General features: G+C 36.4%; 1 protein-coding gene across 1 annotated transcript in view; it reads left to right on the top strand.

The window, feature by feature from the left end:
• kl-5 (male fertility factor kl5) overlaps positions 1–26249 on the top strand; it is a 243383-nt gene that overhangs the window by 175911 nt on the left and 41223 nt on the right. The window contains exons 13-18 of the mRNA XM_086840572.1: positions 1186–1405; positions 1465–3503; positions 3792–3930; positions 3986–4152; positions 4210–6972; positions 7032–7226. Of these exons, the coding sequence (XP_086696698.1) occupies positions 1186–1405; positions 1465–3503; positions 3792–3930; positions 3986–4152; positions 4210–6972; positions 7032–7226 (5523 nt within the window). The remainder of the gene's footprint in view (positions 1–1185; positions 1406–1464; positions 3504–3791; positions 3931–3985; positions 4153–4209; positions 6973–7031; positions 7227–26249) is intronic.

Here is a 26249-nt window from a genome sequence, read left to right as displayed (position 1 = left end):
GAGATATGGCCGTTTCATATTATTCTACAATTTTGTGTAAAATTTTATGAAAATCGGACGACTATATCATATAGCTCCCATAGGAACGATCGAGAAATTTGAGAGGAATGAGAATGGCGGTGGCTGTTGTCGTCTGTCCGTTTGTCCGTTTCTACGCAAACTAATCTCTCAGTTTTGAAGCTATCTGAATGAAACTTTGCAGTTAGTCTTCTATATACTCTCACTCGTATATATGTCGGAACGGGCCGGATCGGACGACTATATCGTATAGCTGCCATAGGAATGATCGGAAATTTAAAAAAAAAAAAAATTATAACATTTTTAGTTTTCAAGAGAATTTAATCAAATTTAAGATATAGCCATTTCATATTATTCTACAATTTTGTGTAAAATTTTATAAAAATTAAACGACTATATCATATAGCTCCTATAGGAACGATCGAGAAATTAATTCAATTAAAAAGTATAACATTTTTAGTTTTCAACAGATTTTCATAAATTTGATACATAGCCATTTTACAAGAAATAAAAGAAGTTAATAAAATTAAAGATTATAACTTCTTCAGTTTTCACCAGATTTTCATCAAATATCATTTTATTTTAATGTAAATGTTGTGTAAAGTTAAAAATAAAACCGGACTACTATATCACATAGCTGCCATAGAAACGATCAAAAAATGAATACGATTAAAAATTATAACGTTTTCAGTTTTCAGCAGATTTTCATTAATTTGAGATATAGCCATTTTATATCAGTCTTAAATTTTTTGTCAAATTTTATGAAAATCTGACGACTATATCACATAGGTGCCATACAAACGATCGTTAGATGTGGAGCAAAAATGCAAATCTGTGAATGTAAAACTGAAAATATAATATGTATAGGTGAATGAAATGAAAGCAGGTATTACTTCATTATTTTTAACATTAATATATATATTTTATATTGTATGGATTCCTTGTCATCGAAGTTCTATCTGCAAGGGTATATAAACTTCGGCGTGCCGAAGGTAGCTTCCTTTCTTGTTTTATAATATATTATCCAGGAAGGAGCCAACAAATTCTTTAAATAAATGTTAAGCGTTTCAATGACTTTCTAATAGACATGGCCACTAAGGAATTGAATGCACAAGAATCACTGGTATTAATTGTGCGTCTTTTTAAGCCTTCAATTTATTGTTTCAGCCCTCCTAGTCAAGATGCCTTGTTCCACATCCTCAACTCAATACTGTCACAGCACTTGGAAAATCCATCACAAAAGTTCGATAAGTCAGTCGTAAAGTTATGCGAGGGCATGGTCACTACGGCTATCACGCTTCATATGAAAGTGGCTTCGTCTTTTCTACCAACTGCTATAAAGTTCCACTACAATTTTAATCTTCGAGATATTGCAAATATATTTACGGTAAGACAAAAGAAAAATCTGCTTGCTTTTAGCAACACTAATATTCTATTTATTCTTAGGGTGTTTTGTATGCGAACAACGAAACCTGTTCAAACGCTAATCAAATGATTCGTCTGTGGATTCACGAATGCTACCGCGTCTATGGTGATAAGCTGGTCGACTATACAGATATTAATAGTTTTAAAAAAATCGTAGCTGATGTTGTACGCAAAGGCATTGAGGGGTTGAACGAAGAAGTGATTTACGCGCAACCGCACATATACTGCCATTTTGCGAAAGGTTTAACTGACATAAAATATATGCCCATACCTGGTTGGGATCGGCTAAAAAGTCTCTTGGACGAGGCACAAGATCGCTATAATGACTATGTAGGAGCAATTAATTTGGTTCTCTTCGATGACGCCATGTCACATGTGTGTCGTATAAGCCGCATCCTTGAATCTTCTCGGGGTTACGCATTATTAATCGGGGTTGGAGGTTCAGGGAAACAGTCCCTGACTCGATTGGCTTCATTTATTTCTTCATTGGATGTGTTTCAGATTCAGTTAACAAAGGACTATAATGTTAATGATTTAAAGGCAAACATCGCTACTTTGTATATGAAAGCAGGCGTAAAAACCACTGCATGCTGCTTCCTTATGACCGACTCAGAGGTAGCTCGGGAACAATTTCTAGTCCTTGTTAACGATCTACTTGCCTCGGGTGACATTCATGAATTGTTTGCTGATGATGAAGTAGAAAATATTGTAAACGCTGTGCGTAATGAGGTTAAACAGCTTGGAATACTAGACAATCGGGAGAACTGTTGGAAGTACTTTATTGAAAAGGTTCGCAGTTTGCTTAAGGTAGTATTATGCTTTTCGCCTGTGGGTGCAACTCTTCGCGTACGCTCTCGAAAATTCCCCGCTCTAGTAAACTGTACCACCATTGATTGGTTCCACGAGTGGCCCCAGCAAGCGTTGGAGTCTGTGTCGCTAAGATTTTTATCTGAGATCAGTGTGTTACCAAAAGAGCTGGCCTTTCCAGTGTCTAATTTTATGGCATTCGTTCACAAAACAGTAAATGATATCTCAAAACTTTATTTAGCCAACGCCAAGAGATATAACTACACAACACCTAAGTCCTTCCTTGAATTAATTGCACTCTATTCCAAGCTTCTAAATGAAAAAGTTAAAGCTAATCTCGATCGCCGTCTACGTTTGGAAAACGGTCTTATTAAATTGGCTAGTTGTACAAAAGAAGTAGATGCGTTGCAGGACGTTTTAAAAGTTCAAGAGGTCGAGCTAAAAGTTAAAAATCAGGAAGCAGATAATTTAATTGTAGTTGTAGGTACTGAAAATGAAAAAGTATCAAAGGAAAGAGCCTTTGCCTCAAAAGAAGAGAAGAACGTTCGTCAAATAGAGGAAGATGTTACTGCAAAAGCAAAACTTTGCGAAGAGGATTTTCTTAAAGCACAGCCAGCCCTAATTGCCGCTCAAGAGGCCCTTAACACTCTGAACAAAAATAATCTAACAGAACTTAAATCATTCGGATCACCCCCCGATGCTGTAGTTAGTGTGTGCGGTGCAGTTTTGGTGCTTTTCGCAAGCAAAGGTAAAATTCCTAAAGATCGCAGCTGGAAGGCATGTCGTGTTCTGATGAGTAATGTAGATAAGTTTCTCGACAACTTAATTAACTATGACAAGAAGCACATTCACCCTGACGTTATAAAAGCTCTTCAACCATATATTTTGGATCCTGAGTTTAGTCCAGAAAAGATTTTGGCTAAATCTTCAGCAGCGGCAGGATTATGTTCATGGGTCATTAACATTAACCGGTTTTATGATGTGTACCTTATTGTAGAGCCAAAAGAAAGAGCCCTTTTGGAGTCAGAGAAGGAACTAAAGGACGCCCGTGATAAGTTAACTGCTCTAAATCAAAGGCTCACAGAGTTAGAGGAACAATTAAACGCTCTGCAAATGGAGTATGATGAAGCTTTGGGAAAAAAGCAGAAATGTCAGGATGAAGCTGATAAAACTGCATTTACTATAGATATTGCAAACCGTTTGATAGGTGGCTTGGCAAATGAAAAAATAAGATGGATGGAGTCGGTAAAAAGGTGAAAATATTTTTTTATATAACATTTTACAAAGTTAAAAACTAAAATAAGTATTTTGCTAAAGGTTTAGTAATTTTAATAAAGACATTATAGAATGGTAAATAAAAAAATGGAATTGCTTTGTATAGTTGTTAGGTAGTATTTTATTTAATAATTTTGTATAATATAAATAATTAATTTTTGTAAAACCTTCTATAGATAGATGCCTCAACATAACTAAGAAAATATTAAAGAAAGCAAGTTATATCATTTGCCTAACGAAATTGAATAATAAACATTTATTTTTAGCCTTACTTCAGGTATACAACAACTGCCTGGAGATATTTTAATCATATCTTGCTTTATTTCTTATGTTGGATGCTTTACGCGGGCTTATCGCCAGGAGCTGCAAGACAAGATGTGGATGCCTGCTTTCAAAAGCAGCCAGGTAAAAGCGGCCCTAAGGAAAGAATGTATTGTTGTTTAATTCATAACTTTTAAAGCCTCCTATACCTTCAACGGACGGGGTTGATCCTTTTGAAATGATTTGCGATGATGCCCAAATTGCTGAGTGGAATAACCAGGGCTTGCCAAGCGATCGCATGTCAGCTGAGAACGCAGCTATTCTTGTGCAGTCTGAGAGATACCCGCTTATGATAGATCCCCAACTGTAAGTAAAACAATAATTACATTTAAGATCTTTTAGATAATTGTGGAGTCATTTCAGCCAGGGAATAAAGTGGGTTAAAACTAAATATGGATCTGGCCTTGTTGTTTTGCGTCTTTCGCAACGAAACTACCTGGATCAAGTTGAACGGGCCGTAAGTAATGGCAATACTCTATTGATTGAAAACATTGGGGAAAACGTCGATCCTGTCCTTAATCCGCTTCTGGGTCGCCAGTTGATTAAAAAAGGAACAATTCTGAAAATTGGTGATCGCGAAATAGATTTTAATCAAAAATTTCGTCTAATTCTGCATACAAAGCTAGCGAACCCTCACTATAAGCCTGAAATGCAGGCACAGACAACTTTGATCAATTTTACCGTTACACGTGATGGTCTAGAAGATCAATTGTTAGCAGAGGTTGTTAAAGTCGAGCGTCCCGACCTAGAGGCCATGAGAACTCGCCTAACGCAGCAACAAAATCACTTTAAAATAACACTTAAATTTCTGGAAGATGATTTACTGGCACGTTTATCTTCTGCAGGCGATAATGTTCTCGAAGATGTCACTCTGGTAATGAACCTTGAAAAAACGAAGAAAACTGCGGACGAAATCGAAGTAAAAGTTGCAGAGGCAAAAATAACAGGTGTCCAGATCGATTCTGCTCGGGAAGCTTATCGCCCAGCCGCCGAAAGAGCCTCTATTATTTATTTCATTTTAAATGACTTATTTAAGATTAATCCTATCTATCAGTTTTCCCTTAAAGCATTCACCGTTGTATTCAACAACGCCATGCTTAAGGCAGCAGCAGCTGAGAAACTTAAAGATCGGGTAGAAAACCTTATTGATTCGATTACGTTCTGCAGTTATGTGTACACCTCCCGTGGATTATTTGAGCAAGACAAGCTAATTTTTCTGACACAGATGTGTATTCAGATCCTAGTAAATGCTGGTGAAGTGGAACCTAGCGAGCTAGACTTTTTGCTACGATTTCCATACATGCCAAATCAGACTTCAAATTTTTCCTGGCTTACCCATGTCGGTTGGGGCGGTATTAGGGCACTTAACAATCATTCTGCTTTTAAGGGACTGGAAAAGGATATTGAGGGATCACATAAGCGGTGGAAAAAGTTCGCAGACTCAGAAAGCCCAGAGAATGAAAAATTTCCTGGCGAATGGAAGGGAAAATCACCTATCCAAAGACTATGCATAATGCGTTGTATACGGCCCGACCGAATGTCATATGCCATGCGGTCTTTTATAGAAGAAAAGCTTGGATCAAAATATATTGATGCGCGCTCCATAGAATTCGCTAAAACTTTTGAAGAGTCTAGTCCCGAAACACACATGTTCTTTGTGCTCTCTGCTGGTGTTGATCCTCTTAAAGATGTTGAAAAGCTAGGAAAGTTTCTAGGATTTAGCTTTGACCATGAAAATTTTCATAGTGTATCGCTTGGGCAGGGCCAAGAAATAGTGGCAGAGAATGCTATTGAGACAGCCTCTCAGCAAGGGCATTGGGTAATTTTACAGAATATACACCTTGTTGCTCGTTGGTTACCCAGTCTAGAAAAGAAAATGGAGTCCTCACTTAATAATGTTAATGTTAACTATCGACTTTTTCTGAGTGCCGAACCTGCTGGTGATCCTACGGCGCACATTTTACCTCAAGGAATTCTTGAATCAGCTATAAAAATAACGAATGAGCCTCCCACAGGTATGATGGCTAACATTCATAAAGCTCTAGATAATTTCAGCGATGAGACGCTTGAGATGTGCTCAAAAGAGACAGAATTTAAGGCGATTCTTTTCTCTTTATGTTATTTTCATGCTGTGGTAGCTGAACGACGAAAGTTTGGACCTCAGGGTTGGAACCGCGGCTACCCCTTTAATGTAGGTGACCTAACGATATCGGTGTACGTTTTATACAACTACCTGGAAGCTAATACTCGCGTACCTTGGGAGGATCTACGTTACCTTTTTGGGGAAATCATGTATGGAGGACACATTACTGATGACTGGGATAGACGCCTGTGCCGTACCTATTTGGAAGAGTTTATGCAGCCCGAATTAATTGATGGAGAGTTGCAGTACTGTCAGGGTTTTCCGGCTCCAGGGATCCTAAAGTATGCTGGGTACCATCAGTATATAGATGAGAACCTTCCGTCTGAAAGTCCTTCACTATATGGTCTGCACTCGAATGCTGAAATTGGATTTCTCACCACAGTTTCTGAACGCCTTTTTCGAATTGTTTTTGAATTACAGCCACGTATGGCAGGTGGTTCAAGTGGCGGTGGTGAGTCCGTTTCCCAAGAAGACGTTATAAAGGGTATTATAGAAGATCTACTGGACAAAATTCCAACGCCTTTTAACATTCTTGAGCTCATGGGTCGTGTTGAAGATCGCAACCCTTATATAATCGTCGCCTTCCAAGAGTGCGAAAGAATGAACCTCCTTATGGCTGAGCTACGACGTTCTCTGAATGAACTTGACTTGGGTCTTAAAGGAGAGCTAACCATCTCATCTATTATGGAGGACCTAATGCTTTGTCTCTATAAAGATCAAGTTCCTGAACAGTGGACCAAGTTGGCTTATCCCAGCATGCTAGGTCTTCAGTCGTGGTTTTCTGATTTAATGTTACGATTGCGAGAGCTCGAAGGATGGGTGGCAGATTTTCGTATGCCATCCTCAATTTGGCTTGCAGGGTTCTTCAATCCCCAGTCACTACTCACTGCCATTATGCAACAGACTGCACGAAAAAATGAGTGGCCGCTTGATCGAATGTGTCTCAACTGTGACGTCACAAAGAAGTGGAAAGAAGAGTTTACGTAAGAGCATTTAAACTTATTAGTCAAAGATTAGATTAATATTTTTCCACCTTTCGCAGGACGGCACCTCGCGAAGGAGCCTATGTCAATGGGCTTTTTATGGAAGGTGCTCGATGGGATATAAAGATGGGCACCATAGCAGATGCTTTTAACAAAGAACTCTTTCCTGCCATGCCAGTTATATACATTAAAGCAGTAACCCAGGATAAGCAAGACACAAAAAATATATATGAATGTCCAGTCTACAAAATTCGGTACGTATTATAGAGCATTTCAGGCCTCATTAACTTGAATGTCTAAAGTTGCAATTTATATTAATTTTATGACTTATAAATTGCTTTATTCTTTTCTTGGAGGCCTTGCTTATAAAAAATATACTGGTACAAAAGAGACAAAATATAAAAGGATAATACTAATTTTCAAAAATATATTATATTTAATGAATGAGGCCGACAAAAACTATGACTAATGGCACCCTAATGGCACACATCCCTCGAGCTCGGGATCGATTACAAGAACTCGGAGCTCGAGTGCTTAGATTTGGTTTTCGAGTGTGCCGCGGAATTTATTTATTTTTTTCCTTCAGAACTCCTAATGAATTATCCCTCAAAGCCTTGTATTCTGTCCGATAAGATATCAGGACTGCACTACCGGACAAAACTAACAGTAACTTCATCATTCAAAATAAATGACCCTAACGACCTTTTTTACAAAATATATACCAATAATATACCAAATTCTGACCATTGTAATTGTAATAGTAATTGAGTTTGATTGAATAGGGTAATATTTCCAGTATTGACTGTGTTTTCACTCACTTCACAGTACAGTGAGAGAAATTTTATGGGTGGTGTGTTATATTCAAGAATAAGACTGCACCTGCCAATTAGCTTAATCTGTTTGTAATTACCGCTGCTTAGGAAACAATCATTAATTTTGCAAGCTCTTTTATAATGTAGCCAACGTGTTACATGCTGTACCTGCCATGTGGCATATCGTGGGAAGATAATTTTCAGCACTTAAATGAATGTTTTTTGTTTGTTTTTAAACGGTTTTATTTAGGTCACCCCGATTGTTTTATATATTCTTGGGTCAAATTTATTCACCCTCTTCCTGTCAAGCGATTAATCTGAAATTTTGTATACACTTTAGATGACTTTTGGTGACAATACAATTATGTTTATTCATTATCATTATAAATTTAAGATGGCCGCCGCGGATATCAATCCGGTTTTATCAATCCCATCAACATGGGTATCAAATGAAAGGTCCAACAAGTAGAATACAATTTACTATGCAAAATTGAAATCTAAGATGGCCGCCGCTACCAAATGGCTGATATCAATTGTTTATCAATCCCACCAATATGGGTATCAAATAAAAGGGCTTGACAAGAAGAATGGTAGGTAGGTTACAGTAGTGAGACTGCTTGCTTGTAAAAGTACTAAAAGTAGGTATTGCTTCGTTGTTTTAAACATATGTATGTACATATATATGTAAATATACATTTATAACTTAGTGATCGAATTGCAATCTGCAAGGGTATAAAAACCTCGGCGTTCCGAAGGCAGCTTCCTTTCTTGTTTACGCCGTCATGAATTTAGTTTTTACTGAATGTATTACGTTATGCTATCCGTCAATCTCAAATTATCCTTGGGGGTTACTACTGAGCTCATACGCCCACCGGGCTATTTGCGGATTAAGCTCAATCTTATTAAGTTTTAAGGTGAGCGAATAACAATCAGCAATAATTTTGAACCGCTTTCCATATATGTATGTACATATATGTCAAGAAACTGTTTATACACTGAAAATTAATAATATTTTTAGACTTTGCATGCAAAAATAACGCTTTTAGTAAGGTTTATTAATGTTTATTTTATTTAATGGATATCTACAGTCAGCACAACATTTTTTCGGACACCCGATACATTCAAGTTTTTTCATTAATAAATCAACAACTACGTAACGGAATCCAATATTTTATATTTTATATGAAAGATTAACATTCTAAGAATATGTTTTAACAAAAATGTAAGGAATTATTAACTAAACATAAGATATATTCTCAAACTAAACAAAAAAGTCTTTTTTTCTCGTTTAAAAATAGGATATTTTTTATGTTTTTAAGGGATTTAATATTTAGTGGGTCCTTCCTTAGCATCGATGACATCTTGTAAACGTCGACCTATGATTTTTATTAAGTTGCTCGTCTCAGTACTTGTAATATTTTCCCATTCATTTTTCAACGCCATTTTCACGGATTCCTGGCAAGAAATGGTATGTTTCCGTATCCTTTTTTCTAAAATATCCCATACATGCTCTATAGGATTGAGATTTGGTGATTGTGGAGGTGTTTTGAGCTGCTGGCATTTCCATATTAGCCACTCTTGAACCAAATACGAGGAGTGTTTCAGATCGTTATCTTGTTCAAACAAGAAAGTCTCCGGATTTAGCCCAAGTTTTTTAACACTACTCCAACTTCAACAACACTCGCAGCTACACACCCCCAAACCGTAACATTTCCGCCACAATGCATCTCTGTTGGGATCAAATTCTTTTCCTTCATGGCTTTATTGGGTTTCCTCCATACTTTTGGCGGGCCATAATGTCCAAATATGTTAAATTTGAAATTTTTTTTTTTGTGGATGGCAGAAATATATGGCTTTTGGTGATCCCCTCTACATAAGTGTCATGGTTTGGGGGTGTGTAGCTGCGAGTGGAGTTGGTAAAATGGTCTTCATTAACGAGAAAATGAATAAGACCACATATAAGAATATTTTAGAGGAAAATTTGGTTTCTAGTGCTTTCTATGAATGCGAGCTCCCCGACTCCCTTGCTGCTTATACACCCCCAAACCACAACCGATAATTTGCCAAATTTTACGGTAGGAACAATGTTGCGCTGGTTTAATGCGGTTAACGGCTTGCGCCATACTCTGGAAAGACCATCGCAAAAGATGACGTCATCCCAGTAATTTTCGGGCTTGCTGATCATCTCCATAGTGAAAGAATACCGCTTCTGAATGTTCACTGCGGATAGCAGCGGTTTCTTTCGCGCAACTCTTGATTTGTTCCGGAGAACACGGTCTCGTGCGAAACGACTACGCCACATTCTTTCTCCAACTCCTTGGCAAGGGTTCTGGTGATTTGGGGGTTATGACGCACCTTACGCATGATAAGGCGTTCTGCCCGTTTGTCTATCTTCAACTTCCTACCAGACTTTTCTTCCAGCCTTCCTTCAATGTTTGCCCGATTTAAAACATTGTAAATAGTTTTCCGGGATAGCCGAAACATGTCGGCCAACTCAGCTGCATATTTTCCAAGTTGATAGTTAAAATAAACCAACTGGACCACGTCAAAGGTTCAATCTAGCTCCAGGCATTTCTAAAAATTGATATTGTCGATTTTTGGTGTTTGCTTTGCAAGATTTCACAATAAAATGAAAAGAATGCATACATGTCGATGCGATCAAAAGCATAGGTAACAATAAAGTACCGTTTTTTTCTCAAGAAGGATCACAACAAAATGGAAAACTAAAGTATGTAAAGAGTTTCTTGACAGTGCCAAAAATGTGTAAGCTCATTTGTTGTTGCTTTCGTGCCTTTGGTTGTTATGTTTTTGTTTTTGTACATACTCATTAAAAATAACATAATTATTAGTTGTGCATTAAAAAAAAAAACATTTAAAAAAAAGGCGTAATTTTTTCATGTAAAGTCAAAAAATATTTTTAATTTTCAGTGTGTAAACAGTTTCTTGACATACTGTATGTATGTATGTATGTTCTAAACCTACCAATGCGTGAATAATGGCCATCGTTTTCATAATAATAATATGGGGTGTACAGCTATGGTCATATACATTTTTTTATTGTTTCTTTATTAATTTAACAAAATGTAAGCCACCTAGAAGAAATATTTTTACTGTAAATACATACATATGTATATACTGGACTTATACACTTCAGGCTGTACTTTTAATTGTATTATATCACTAAGCAAGAAATACATAGAGGTGTCAAACAGTACCAAAAAGTACTATCACAAAAACGGCTGAGCCTGGAACCCCAGAGCACCCGAACGATATGTCTAGAACCACTAAGCAAGAAACACATAGAGGTGTCAAACAGTACCAAAAAGTACTATCACAAAAACGGCTGAGCCTGGAACCCCAGAGCACCCGAACGATATGTCTAGAACCCCAGAGTGCCTTCGGCTTTTTCGAGTTCGAAGCAGTCGTTCGAAACCGAGCACAACAAGAATTCACTTTTCAGTGGCAGATCGACCGTGAAAGGATGAGGAGGGGTGCGTTTCTTTGCGCTGTGCTCTCGTTTCTTTGTATATGTGTATATGTGTACAAGCGCTCACACGTTTGTATGCGTGTTCAAATTTCTGTTCGCAGAGTCTTTTTCATAGGTTTCGGACGGCCACAGCCAGTGGGCCGAAGCGGCGACTCACTTGCTTATGACGTCACAGCAATACTTAGCGGTTAGCGCTTGCATTGGGGGACAAAATCAAAAATACAAAATATAAACATGAAAATTTCGAATTTATGCCAAAAAAATCAACTTCTGGACCATAGTGCACTGGCTGTGGTCGTCCAAAATCTTTGAAAAAGACTGCATGCTGAAATTTGAACACGCATACAAACGTGTGAGCGCTTGTACACATATACACATATACAAAGAAACGAGAGCACAGCGCAAAGAAGCGCACCCCTGCTCATCCTTCCACGGTCGATCTGCCACTGAAAAGTGAATTCTTGTTGTGCTCGGTTTCGAACGACTGCTTCGAACTCGAAAAAGCCGAAGGCACTCTGGGGTTCTAGACATATCGTTCGGGTGCTCTGGGGTTCCAGGCTCAGCCGTTTTTGTGATAGTACTTTTTGGTACTGTTCAGTGCTGCCAATTTGAATTTTTTCCCGTCAAAACTGGCTTTTTTTAAAGGCTAACTGCTGGAAAAATTTGTGAATTGCGGGAATTGTGAAAAGCGGGAATTCTGGCTTTTTTGGAAATTGAATTGGCTTTTTCCCGATTTTTTTTGTGTTGTTAAAACTTAAATACAAAATATGAAAAAGTGGCAGCTAAAAAGTTAGCTTTACAAACAAACCAGATAATGTAGCGACGTATCGTTTGGTTTAATTGATATACGCTAAGTGTTTCCATCTCTATATAAAAAGTGCGCGTAAATTGTTAGCAAGTTCTAAAATGCCGAAGGAATATAAACAAAAATGCCGCGATGTCTGGCTTAAAAGTGATGAATTTAAGGCATGGATTCGCAGGGATGACACAGACCTGCAAAGGGTTTATTGCAACTATTGCAAGACTACTATTACAGCTAAACTTAGTGATCTGCGAGCTCACGCTGCAACAAAGAAGCATACTTGTGCAAGCAAAAGATATTCATTTCTATTTATATTCATTTTTATTTTAATATACAGAAACAGATTGCGAAGGGTCGGGAAATGTTGCGTCGACTATGAAGTGCCAATCAAATATCTGCAGATTATAGGAACTATTAGGTCTTACGAAAATAAGGAAACCATGAAGAAATTGATCAAATTATGGAAATCTTTTGAACAAAAATGAACTTATTAAATTGTTATATTTTTGACATTTTTTCTATTTTTTATACATTTGTTTCAGCCTTTTTTTGGATTTTTTTATAAATTTTTTAAGTATTTTTTTCACTTCTCCCGTCAAAAACAGCTATTTTTGTTGGTCAAAAGTTGGCAGCACTGGTACTGTTTGACACCTCTATGTGTTTCTTGCTTAGTGCTTCTATATACTCTCACTCGTATATATGTCGGAACGGGCCGGACGGCTATATCATATAGCTCCCATCGGAATAATCGGAAAATTTTTCTAAAAAAATTGTAACTTTTTCAGTTTTCAATAGAATTGGATCAAATTTAAGATATAGCCATTTTACTATTCTCTATAATTTTGCATAAAATTTTGTGAAAATCGGACTACTATATCATATAGCTCCCATAGGAACGATCGAGAAACTAATGCAATTAAATATTATAACTTTTTCAGTTTTCAGCTGATTTTCATCAAATTTGAGGTGTAGCCATTTTATATTAGTCTTAAATTTTGTGTTAAATTTCATGAAAATCGGACGACTATATCATATAGGTGCCATACAAACGATCGTTTGATGTAGAGGAAAAATGCAAATCTGTGAATGTAAAACTGCAAATATAATATGTATAGGTGAATGAAATGAAAGCAGGTATTACTTCATTGTTTTTTACGTAAATACATATATATATATTTTATATTGTATGAATTCCTTTTCAAAGATGTTCTATCTGCAAGGGTATATAAACTTCGGCGTGCCGAAGTTTGCTTCCTTCCTTGTTATATATATAGTAACATATTCACAAATTCCGTTATGTACCAAGAAATATGAATCTGCAGCGTAGGCGATCCCACGCTGAACCAATGTAAACAATCCATATCCGGAGCAGGCAATGCTGCTTCTCAATAACATAAATAATTCTTCAATCAATATTCTATGCGGGCGATCTCGCTTCCCAACTTTTGTAAACAAAGGGCAGTATAAGTAAGATTTCTGTCACAATAATTTAGTCTTAAGCTGAGATCATTTGAATAAAGACATGAAGCGAAATATTCGTTTTATTAATTCAACTTAGCGTTGTCCTTAGTCAACCGACGGGACATTAGTTCGACTCACAAAACAGAAACACTTCACAGGCGCAGCCGGTAGGATACAAAAAGTATCCGAAAAAAAGAACCTTTAGTAAAAAATAAATTAAATTTTATAATTCAGTTCTCGAACAATAATTACGCAAAACATTTTAAAACACTTCAACTTGGATTATAATTCCAATTCGGTTGTCCAACAAAAAGTGGAAGAACAAAACAAAACAAAAACACAATAGGTCCAACGGCATCTAACAGTTAATAACAACAAATAAATTTTAAGAAAATTAATTTAAACAAACACTTCAACTTTAAAAAGTGAAATCAAAAATAAACTAAAATAAATTTTTATTTTACTATAACAACAAATTTACTGTAACAATGGCACAACCAGTTATCGCCGCACCCCAAATCGTTTCACTAAGCGACAACAACCTTGGTGAAGCTCGTCGGCAACTAAAAGACATCATGCCTTTTAAGGGTGATCCAGAAACTCTCTACACTTTCGTCAGCAGAGTGGACTATGTAATTTCACTCTACCAAACTAATGATGTGCGACAACAGAGGATTCTTCTTAGAGCCATCGAAAGAAACTTGGACGGACACGTAGATCGAGACTAGTTGCAGAATTTAAACCCCAAACACCGAACTACAAACTACTGGAGAACTTCAAGGAGACTTTTTACAAGAGAAATCTGAGAGCATTCTGCGAAGAAGCAGAAAGACGACGTCAAGTACTAATTTCGAAATTGCATCTAGAAGGTAACCAGCCAGATTTTCTTATTTATATTTAGGCGATTAAAGATTCCATTAAAATATTGATCAGAAAATTACCAATACAATTATTCACTATTTTGGCTCATCATGATCATTAATCACTATCGCACAAAATGAGGGAATATATGAAGAACATGTTAATTTTGAATTAAATGAAATTCCAGAAAATCGTAATAAAAACTCAAACCCTAATCTGAATTCTAAACCACACAAATTCAATACAAATACACAAACTCAATATCGACCAAGTTACCCACAATATTCTCAACCATTCCAACCTAATTTTAATCAATACACGCAATCATTTAGACCCACCTATACACAACAGATACTTTACAACCAAACTATGTGGCCAAATCATTTCGGACCCAACCAATACATAAACACACAACCATTTAATCACAAAAATCCTTTTCCACGATATTCAAATAAAATTCAAAATCCTCAAACAGCACATATTAAAGGAAATACATACCCTCAACAACAACAACCCTCTACATCTAAAAATACTAACTTCCCGGTTACCAAACGACTAAGACCATCGGACAGTGAACAAACCAAAATGTCTATTGACGGATTGAGATTTCAAGACGCACACGAACACGAATACGAAGAAATACAACCTAATTATTATGAACAACAGTATTATGACCACAATCAATACCATAGGTTGATTAATGAACAACAACAGCAACAACAGGTCCAATACACCCAAAATAAAGATGAACAAAATCTAAATAGCTCAGAACCAAACGAAAATTTTCGGTTAACAGCCCCGGACAACACCAAAACGTAGAAATAGCATACAAAGGTTGCACATACAATTGCCTTATAGACACAGGATCCAAAATAAATATGAGCAATAAAAATATATTTTGTCTTCCTATTCAAAATACTATATGCGAAGTTTTGACATCAAATGGCCCTATTACATTGAACAATTTAATTATGTTACCCAGCAATAGTATTTTTAAAACAAATGAACCATTTTATGTACACAATTTTTCTAATAATTATGATATATGTACTAATTGGCAGAAAATTGTTGAAAAATTCACAATCAATTTTAAATTACAAAAATAGCACAGTTACCCTTTTTGATAAAACATATAAATTAATAACTTCAAAATCAGAAAAAACCAACATTTTTATATCCAAAAGGCAATAGAACCAATTAAAAAATCACCTTAGGAATCTATAAAAAATTGATTTGTATTGTTTTGATTAGGTCACCTGAAACAGGAGGAAACTTCAAGGTTGAAAGGTTTATTAAATACATTCAAAAATCTTCAATATGAAGAAGGAGACAATCTAACATTTACAAATACCATTAAACACGTACTAAATACAACACATAACTCCCAATTTATTCAAAACAGTACCCACTTGCTCAAGCGCACGAAATTGAAGTCGATAACCAAGTACAGGAAATGCTTAATCAGGGATAATTAGGGAAAGTAATTCAGCATACAATAGTCCTACCTGGGTAGTACCCAAAAAACCTGATGCATCTGGAAAAATTAAGCATAGAGTAGTAATTGATTATAGAAAGCTAAATGAAATAACTATTCCCGACAGATATCCTATACCAAACATGGACGAAATCCTTAAAAAACTAGGTAAATGCCAATATTTTACAACTATCGATTTGGCAAAGGGATTTCATCAAATAGAAATGGACTCAGAATCAATACCTAAAACTGCATTCTCCACTAAAAGCGGTCATTACGAATACCTTCGAATGTCATTTGGCCTTAGAAATGCACCTGCTACTTTTCAAAGGTGTATGAATAATATCCTTCGACCTTCGACCTCAATAAACACTGTTTAGTGTACTTAGATGACATCATAATTTTTTCCACATCCCTTACCGAACATTTAAATTCATTACAGCTAGTTTTTTCCAAACTTGCAGAAGCAAATTTAAAGTTGCAGTTAGACAAATGTGAATTCTTAAAAAAGGAAGCTAGTTTTCTTGGTCACATCGTAACCCCCAATGGTATAAAACCAAACCACCTTAAAGTTAAAGCCATAGTTTCATATCCAATTCCAACAAAAGTAAAAGAGATCAGAGCTTTCCTTGGATTAACCGGTTATTATCGTAAATTTATCCCATACTACGCAGACATAGCAAAACCAATGACCAAATGTTTAAAAAAAGGAGCAAAAATAGATACACAAAATATCGATTACATAGAAGCATTCAAAAAACTTAAAACATTAATAATTAGAGAACCAATTCTCCAATTACCCGATTTCGGAAAAAAATTCACTTTAAACACAGAAACAAATTTTACTTGATCATTTTATTCATAGAAACATTACCATTCATATTGAAAGCGATGTAGATTTTGAAATCATTCAAAGAGCACACAGAGAAATTATTAATACCACTTACACTAAAGTAATTCGCAACCTCCACTTATTAAAGAATGTTTGTTCATACGCCGAATTCAAAGAAATTATACTTCAATTACATGAAAACCTTTTACATCCAGGTATACAGAAAATGACTAAATTATTCAAAGAAAATCACTTTTTTCCAAATAGCCAACTATTAATTCAGAATATAATAAATGAATGCAACATATGCAATTTGGCTAAAACAGAACACAGAAATACCAAAATGCCTCTTAAAATCACACCAAACCCTGAACATTGTCGAGACAAATTTGTGGTAGATATTTATTCATCTGAGGGAAAACATTGCATCAGTTGCATTGACATTTATTCAAAATTCGCTACACTTGAACATATTAAATCAAAGGATTTGATAGAATGCAGGAACGCACTCATGCGCATTTTTAATCAGTTAGGTAAACCCAAATTACTAAAGGCAGACAGAGACGGAGCTTTCACCAGCTTGACTCTAAAGCGATGGCTTGAAGCAGAAGGAAATGAATTACAACTTAACACGGCAAAAACCGGTGTAGCAGACGTCGAAAAACTACATAAGACAATAAATGAAAAAATCCGAATAATCAACTCATCCGATGATGAAGAAGTAAAATTAAGCAAGATAGAGACAATTCTTTACACATACAATCATAAAATAAAACATTATACTACTGGACAAACACCTGCTCAAATATTCTTATACGCTGGATATCCAATATTAAACACTCAAAATATTAAAGAAAGGAAAATAGATAAAATAAATGAAGATCGACAGAAATTTAACATTGACACTAGATACAGAAAAGGTCCACTTCAAAAGGAAAAATTAGAAAATCCATTTAAAGCAAATAAAAATTTAGAAAAAATAGACGAAGACCATTAAAAAATTATTAATCGAAATAGGGAAACCCAATACTACAAAACACAATTTAAGAAACAAAAGAAAACTAATGCCGTTAAACTTCCACAGGAATTTTCTGTACGATGATGTTATTTATATTATTCACCACGGGCCACACAGAACAAATTCAAATAACCAACACAGATTCCGACCTTGGCTATTTACTCTTCTCAAGCCTTCCAATCCAAAACTGGTAGTATATGAACATCACATTAATTTAACAGAAATCAATATTATCACTGAATCTTCTGGTATCAAAATCAAAAACTCGCCCAGAATGAAAAATTTGTACAACAAACTACTACAAGAATTAAATGGTATAACTATTCATCAGCAAAATAGGCAGAAACGTGGACTATTTTACATAATAGGTTCATCTTTTAAATTTCTTTTTGGCACACTTGATGAAAATGATAGGGTAAACATTAACAAAAAAATTGACATAATTGCAAAAAAATTCAATTCAACTTCATAAATTAAATGATGTCGTAAAGTTTGTGAATGAAGGACTGGAGACACTTACTAACTACCAAAATAAACGCAATAGTATTGACACACTTGTTTATGAACTCATGCAATTTATCGAAATGGGCATGCAACGTTCACGTCTTGGACTTTTTAACCCAAAGTTACTCAATTACGACAAACTAAAACGCATTAAAAGACAAAATATACTTTTAATCAAAACATCTACGTGGATTGACTACAAAAATAACGAATTACTACTTATTTAACATCAATGTATGTTAACCTAAATATTCGTTTATTAATTCAACTTGACGTTGTCCTTAGTCAACTGACGGGACATTAGTTCGACCCAAAAAAAAAAAAACACTTCACTATATAGATATATATATATATATCTATGTGGGTACTTGTTCTAGTTATATACAGTAAGGTTAAACTTATATGTTATTGTAAAGGTTTATGGATTTAAGGAATTGGATAGTCGTGGTTATAATCATGGGATCTACTATTTCTTCTAAAGTTTTTTGGAGGAATTTACGTCTTTGTTCAATGTAGGTAGGGCATTCTAGGATAGGGTGTGTGATAGGGTAAGGTTAAGGTTAAATTGTTGGCATGTGGGTGGAGGTGTTTTATCTAATAGGTGGCTGTGTGTCAGTTTAGTGTGTCCTATTCGGAGTCTCATAAATTTAATGGTATCTATTCGAGAGATAGTTGGTTTTAAAAGTTCGATGCTGTTCTTTTTTTTTTGTGTTAATGAGTTTGTAGTGTACAGATGAGTTGTTCCATATGAGGTCATTTTGGGCTTTCATATGGTTACTGATGTACATATTTAAGGGTATCTGGTACATTGTAGTTTATTTCTGATATGAATGGCAGTGTAGTTCATGCTTAGCAGCTTGGTCTGCAAGCTCGTTGCCCATAATGCCGGAGTGGCCTGGGATCCATATCAAAGTGAATTAAGGTGAATAAGGTGGTAGAATTTGCTGGGTTATGATGTGTTGTGTGGAGGTTACGCTGTAGGAAACTCTATTGACGGACTTGGAGCCGTCTGTGTATAAGAATGTGTGCTGCTTAAGGGTATCTTTCATTTCTTGGAACTTTTGATTGTAGACTATCGGTTGTGTGTTTGGTTTTGGTGATGTGTGTAGAGATTTGTTTATTTTAGTAAAGTTAAAGGACCACGTTGGCGGGGTTTCTTTTTTATTTTTCATGGGGGAAGGGTGTAGTAGTATTGCTTTGCAGTGGTCAATCGTATCTTTTATTGTTGATGTAAATTTTGGGATTCTTTTTGCTTTCGATATTTTTTTAATAATCTGTTTTAAAGCCGTTAAAAGTTTTTTAATGTGGTATGTTTAGTTCTATGTTCTATTGGTCTTATGTTAGTTTCGTATAGTAGGTTGTTTATCGGTGAGGAGCGAAATGCCCCGAAGGCTATTCTAATGGCTGAGTGGTATATTGTTCTTATTTTATTAAGTTTTTATTTTGGTGCCTTTCCGTATAGAAATAACCCATAATCAATTTTTGACATAATAACTCAGTTAATGACATAAATAATAGTTTTAATGTGGCAGTTGAAACTAGTGCTAGAGAGACATTTTAGAAATGTCCATTACCAACCGATCTATGTGTGTGTCCCATTTATAATTGTTAGTTATAGTGACAGCTAATATTCTTAACGACTTTTCGTTTTTTAAATTGAAAGTGCTAAGTATTTTAATGTTGCATTTCTTTTTGCGACAGACATGTAAATTTTTAGATATAGGGATGGAATGGCTGGCTCCAGAGTAATTGCACCATTCTTGAATGTCTGCGAGCAGTGGGTTTATATTTACTGACGTACCTCTTCTTTTGTGTCCTTTTATAATTGTGTATTCATCTGCGTATGCTGTAAATTCGAACGATTTGTGAAGACCTATGATTCTATTTACTTTATTATAGGCAATTGCGAAAAGGATTACGGATAATGGTGATCCTTGTGGGATTCCATTTTCAAGTGGTAAGGGTTGAGATTGTATGTTTTGAATTTGAACACAGATTTTTCGGTTAGTTAGAAAGTTTATTATATATTTTATCATTTTTGGTCCTAATTTCCAGTCAACGAGTTCATCTATGATTGTGTGAATTCCTATTTTGTCAAATTCTTTTGAGAAATCTAGTGAAATTATTGAAAGGTGATTTTTCTGGATAGGGTAGTGGTATAGGGTAGGGATAGGTGGTAGCACTAAACAAGAAATTTCTTGCTTAGTGGTGGTAGTCAGATAATCATGCGTTGCTAGAGAGTCTGATACCGATTTTCCCTTTCTGAAGCCCATTTGACGACTATCGAGTAGCTGGCTGTTTTTAACTAGCCACCATAGTCTTTTAGATATAATTTTATCCATGACTTTGGATAGACAGCTATTTAAGGATATAGGACGATATGAAGATATTTTTGTGTTGTTTGAGTCTGGTTTTAATATTGGTATAATGTTACTTATTCTAAATTGCTGTGGAATGTGTGCGTTGAGAATATTGTTGTAGAATTAAAGTAGCCTTTGCATTACCGAATCTGGTAGATTTTTAATCATTGGGTAACTAATGCGGTCCCTACCTGGTGTTTTGCCTTTAAGTTGGTTTATGGCACTTTTCATTTGGAGATGTCATATTTATTTGTATGGGTATCAGATGTATTACTAGGGTTAATGAAACAGTGAATCCGGGTGTTTTTTTTGAGGCCACAGAATCTATTGACTTTTTCCATATTGTTGGAATTGGAGTTTGTGGATTTAAGTCTGAGGTAAATTCGTGCAGGGCTTTGCGTTTTTTTGCTTTATTTCTCGTTTGAATATTGCGTTGGCTGTTTTTTTTTTTTTTTTTTTTTTTTTTTTTTTAGTTTTTTTATATCGGTGTCCCACCAGAGGACCTGTTTGGATGAGTTTGGGTGATATTGTGGTATGGATAAATGAGCGCTATGCCTTATGATGGAACAAAGGTGGGCAGTGAGTGGTCTGTCGTCGGAAAATTGTTTACTATATTTTTGATAGAGAGGCCAGTTGGCTTTAGCAATGTTGAACTTAGGCTTAATAACGGAGGAGTCAGTTGATTCATTTTCAAAAAGTTGAATTGAGATCGGGAAGTGGTCACTACCTGAGAAGTGGTTCAGGGAGAGCTAGAGATAGGTCAATATGTAAAGTAGTGGTTGGTAGTGAAGTGGGTGGGGGAGCCATAATTAAGAGTGGTTAGCAGGGATTGGTTTATAAATTTGAATAAAAATTTCCTCGTAAGTTATTATTTTGTGATCCCCAACTTAAAGCTGTTAAAGTCACCAGTTATAAGAATAGGGGTGTTGATATAATTGTAAGTGTCTTGTAATTCTTTTATAGTTTTGTTAGTTTGTTAGGAGGTATATAACTGGAGTCAAAGCTTATATTGTGGATTTGGGTTTGTTGTTGTTGTAAGGAGTTGTGAAGCAGGAGGACTACTCCGCCATAGGGATTGTTCGAGTTATTTATGTGATAGAAAGCAAAGTTAATTGGGATGGGAATATTGTTTGTAGAGTGGAGGTGTGTATTATTTTAGGGTTGTGTTTTTTTTATGAGTATGTATTTGTAGGTGGTTATAATTATTGAGGTATCCATTTACATTTAATTGTAACATTTTTAGCATTTTAAGAATAAGAATATAGGTTAAGGCTAACTAGAACGAAAATAATTTGGTTTAATATAATATATTTGTATAGCTTTATATTCTAAATCTTCATCCGTACTTATTGTATACTTAGCTCCAGATATCTTGCTTTTAATTTTCTTATCAGTTTTAGTTTTTTGGTTGTCGGAAATTTCAGAACGTGCTTAGTATAATGATGTTGATGCATTCGTGTCCATGGGTTCTTCAGAGAAGTCTTCATATGTGATAACTTGTCTAACCATAGTATTTGGTGTTGATGAGTTTGTTTTTTAAGGTAGTATTTGTGTTGATTTTTGTTTCTATAGTTGGTGTTTTGTTTGTTGGAATTGATGCTTTTTGGACGTTGAATATTTGTGGGTGTGTATGGCGTGTGTTGTATATGAAGCGGGCTGTCTTGTGGTCCACTTTTTGGGTTGTTTTGATAGCAGTTAGTTTTTTTTTTTTAATTAAGGCGGGGCATGATTTGTCCATTGCGTTGTGGTGTTTGAATTTGTCATCTTCGTATTTGCAGTTAATACAAGTTTGGGTATTAGTGCATGGTTCGTTGTTTGTTGAGTGCATTTTTTCTGAGCAATTGGCGCATGTTTTTGGCCTTTTACATTAAGGGGAGGGGTGTCCGAATCTAAAGCAGTTGAAGCATCTCATTGGGGGTGGAATGTATGGTCGTATATTGACTACTTCATATCCTAACCAAAATTTGTTGGGTTGGGTAATTGTTGTAAAAGTTAGTTAGTAGTAGTGATACTGATAAATAAAGGTTATTCCTAGAATCGTTCTACGATTGGCTAAGGACGGCAAGTTTATTAAGAGGAGTCTACTTGAATAGGAAGGTAATCTTTGGTTTGCATCCCAATTTAAGCCGCGTAGAGCAAAAAGAAAAAAGTTTTTTGAACCGACTCGATGCGTTTTCTATGGACGCCGTACTGAGGGCGAACTAAAGAGGTATTTAAGAATTTAGTAACTTAGGAGTCTTTGAATTCTTTCGACCACCGTTTAATTCTTTTCACTTTAAGTTTAATAAGTTTACATGACACCAAGTTTGAAAATTATTGAGATCTGTTTGTTAATCCCTCTGGCAGGCGACGTCATTGTATGGCACACAAAGCTTGACGTCATCCGCGTACATAAGCACTCTGGAGTTAGTCAAGACTTGGGTAGTTCATTTATAAATATTGTAAACATTAAAGAACCCAAATGGTTCCTTTGTGTGACGAGTCGCTACACCCAAATGGAATGTTACAGGCAAGTTGTTAGCTCGAGATCGGAGCGCACGCAAGATATTTTTCCGGCTTCCGCTCGTCGGCTATGTAACGAATCGCTACACTCAAAACAAATGTCACAGGCAAGTTGTTAGCTCGAGATCGGAGCGCACGCAAGATATTTTTCCGGCTTCGGCTCGTCGGCTACGGGAGTGATGGTCTTGCTCAGATCTCGGGTTACCTTTGCATAATTTTAAACAGAAATAACTGCGTGCTACAACAAGCTTAAACCGGGACAGAGATACAGACAACACATAAATAAAAGTTGAGGAAAATTTAACTCTCTTCGCCTTACTCCTCCTTTTTTTAGCACTCCTGGTGTTCTGGAGGCTCTAGTTTGCCCACCCTTCCTATGGTCGCTCCCATCCTCAAAGCTATATAGCTTGAGCGACCCCTTCGACAAGTGCTACCCTTCATCACAACGCATGCCAGCTGCGGCCAATACTCGACATCTTAAAACATTATAATAATTTTATTTAAAACTAGAAAGATATAAATTCATTACTTAAACTAGAAAACGTAGATAGACAATTAAACATTAAAACTTAGAATACCAATGATAAATAAATATACGCCCTTTGACTCAATTTCGGGCCTTAATTAAAATGATGGCAAAACAATTTTTGGCAAGTTGAAGGAAAATATTATTCGCGCCGTCTGAAGTTAAATTTACATGTTGCAACAACAAAAATAATAATTCGAATTGGAGAAGCATAAAAGCTCTCAGCATAAATAGCCTCAAACGCAAGCGCCTTATGTATCAGCGTTCCTCTTTTCTTTCCCTTTCCCTCTTCGTTTTCTGCCGTTGGTTCGGTTAAATTTCGATCTTTCTTTTATATTAACGGCTCATAATTTGGGACATTTTCTTTCTTCTCATTTTACCTCTTTTTCTTTCTTTCTTGTACTTGAAATTATTTAAATTATTACTTCGACACTCACCATTTTCTTAACTCCACCGATGAAAGCGCTTTCCTCGGAGGCTAGCTGAAAATTGGGGTGAAAATGATACATGCAAAAAAGAAATTCACATCCCTAAAAGAGATTACGAAGGTGGGGGGGGGGGGAAAACTATAAAAAAAAGACGCATACGGCCCGCGCTATTTAAATCGATTTTCTCATTAATTTTCACCGGAATGCAACGAATTAACATTTCTCTTTGCCGCACATTGCTCTTTACATATGCCTAAGTTCATTCCACATCATTCTTTTTTTCCCTTGCAATTTTTCCGAAATTTAACCTAACTTAAAATTTATACTTTTTTTCTTACGCTAATTTTCCATATTATCTTCACTGACACTGGAACAAAATGAGGGTCGAAAATTCCCTTTTTCTCCACTAATCGTCGCGATGAGGCGTGGGGCTCGAATTAAACATATTTTGGCCGGGATTGCATTGCGACGGCGAGTTCAAAACGCCCGAAAGAATTACATTAAACTAATCGCAATGCTTTGCCGAAGCCTACGCCTACACCGACTCTGGCATAAAAGCTCGTACGATTGCTACCGAATTCTCTGCTTAGTTGTGCTCTCTAGAGCTGTTCGCCAAGGGGACAAAGGTCGTTCTACCGCATTCGGCGATTAATTATGCTTCAACCTCATTAAATTATATAAAAAGTAATATTTTCCCCAGCTCTGGTGAGCGGGGCGACGGGGAAGTCCTCCTCCTAGAATTCAGATCCAGGCGCTTAAAAGAATCCAAGAAGCTGCGCCGGCGTCGTTTCGTTGCCTGCCCCTCGCCTCTCCTCGGGCCTTCGAGCGGTACAAATGCAGCCTTTAAAATTCTTAAATAAGTTTAAGCTGCCTATGCTTTCCCCTTTCTGTACGCTCACCTTTTTGTTCGCGGCTCTGTGGCCAATAACCAAAATTTTATTCTCAGCACTTTGCACACTCGCGAATACTTTTTTCGAAAATCTATCGCCAGCTCAAAATATGGGAGTCACTACGCTTCAGCAGTCAAAAATGGAATGCTGGAAGATGACGCCGGAAAAGTGGCGGTAACCCAATGTGAAAGTGGGGGAAACGGGGAGACCGTTGACAAATGCCTCTGTTGCTCTCACACCCGATCTGTCGTGCCCTAGCCGACCTACGCTTGCTACACTGGCAAAGCCGCCTTTCGACATATGATCGACCAACAGATGGCGCTAATAAAAGTATCTCATACCGAGCAAGCGCTACAAAATACCCCCCTAGCAAGATCAGGCTTGGGGATCAACACTCCAAGACTGATAAACAGCTTGCGAGGCTACTGCTTTATATCCTTGGCGTGAAATCGGCCTACATAACGCCCCTGCAAATCTTCAAGATCATAGTAAACTTGTCCAATCTTATCTCTTACTCTAGCTTTAATGAAAGACGGACCCAACTTCGCGTTGTAACCAGCTGCAAAGTTGCTCTGCTTAAAGTTCCTTCGATAAACTTCTTGGCCTTTACTAAAAGATACTTCCTTCGATCGCAGATTATATCTTCTTTCATTCTTTTCGAATTGGTTTTTCATTATCTCCGATGCTTTGCTGCGAGCAAGTTCTAAAGAATCCTCTTTCGTGAATGCCAAAGACATATCTTCAAGCAAACTAAGAGCTCTCAACACCTTATACGTTGCACCAGATGAGATGAAATGCTGCCCGAAAATCATATAATAGGGTGAAGTGCCTAAACTAGAGTGAACCGCTGATCTGAGCGCACAGCAGATGCTGCTTAGCTGCTCGTCCCAATCCTTCTGGTCGCTGCATACATACGATCGTATGGCAGCTATCACCGATCGATTTACCCTCTCGGATGCATTAGCTTGTGGCGAGTAAACGGCGGCAAGAGTGTGTGAAATGTTGTACTCCCTCAACAGCTTTTGGAACAATTCTGATTTAAATTGAGACCCATTATCTGAAACAATGGTCTCTGGGACCCCAAAAGTATGGAATAAATCATCCTGCATATATTTCACAACCACGTCCGCTGTCAATTTCTTCACCGCCTTCAGAAAAACGATCAGCTGATCAGCTCTATGTAGTCAGGATCAAGAAAATGTGCAGACTCTAAGTCAACTAATAATCCATGACTCGCATCTACGGCAGCTATCTCTTCCTCATTGACTCGGGATAACGCGTCAGGGACTACGTTCAGCTTACCACTTCGATGCTCAATTT

The sequence above is a fragment of the Drosophila serrata genome, unplaced genomic scaffold (genome assembly GCF_035046125.1).
Source record: "Drosophila serrata isolate PLE 108 unplaced genomic scaffold, ASM3504612v1 contig_92, whole genome shotgun sequence".
Classification (NCBI taxonomy): domain Eukaryota; kingdom Metazoa; phylum Arthropoda; class Insecta; order Diptera; family Drosophilidae; genus Drosophila; species Drosophila serrata.
Note: the sequence above shows the minus strand (reverse complement) of the source record. Positions and strands in the feature narration are given on the sequence as shown.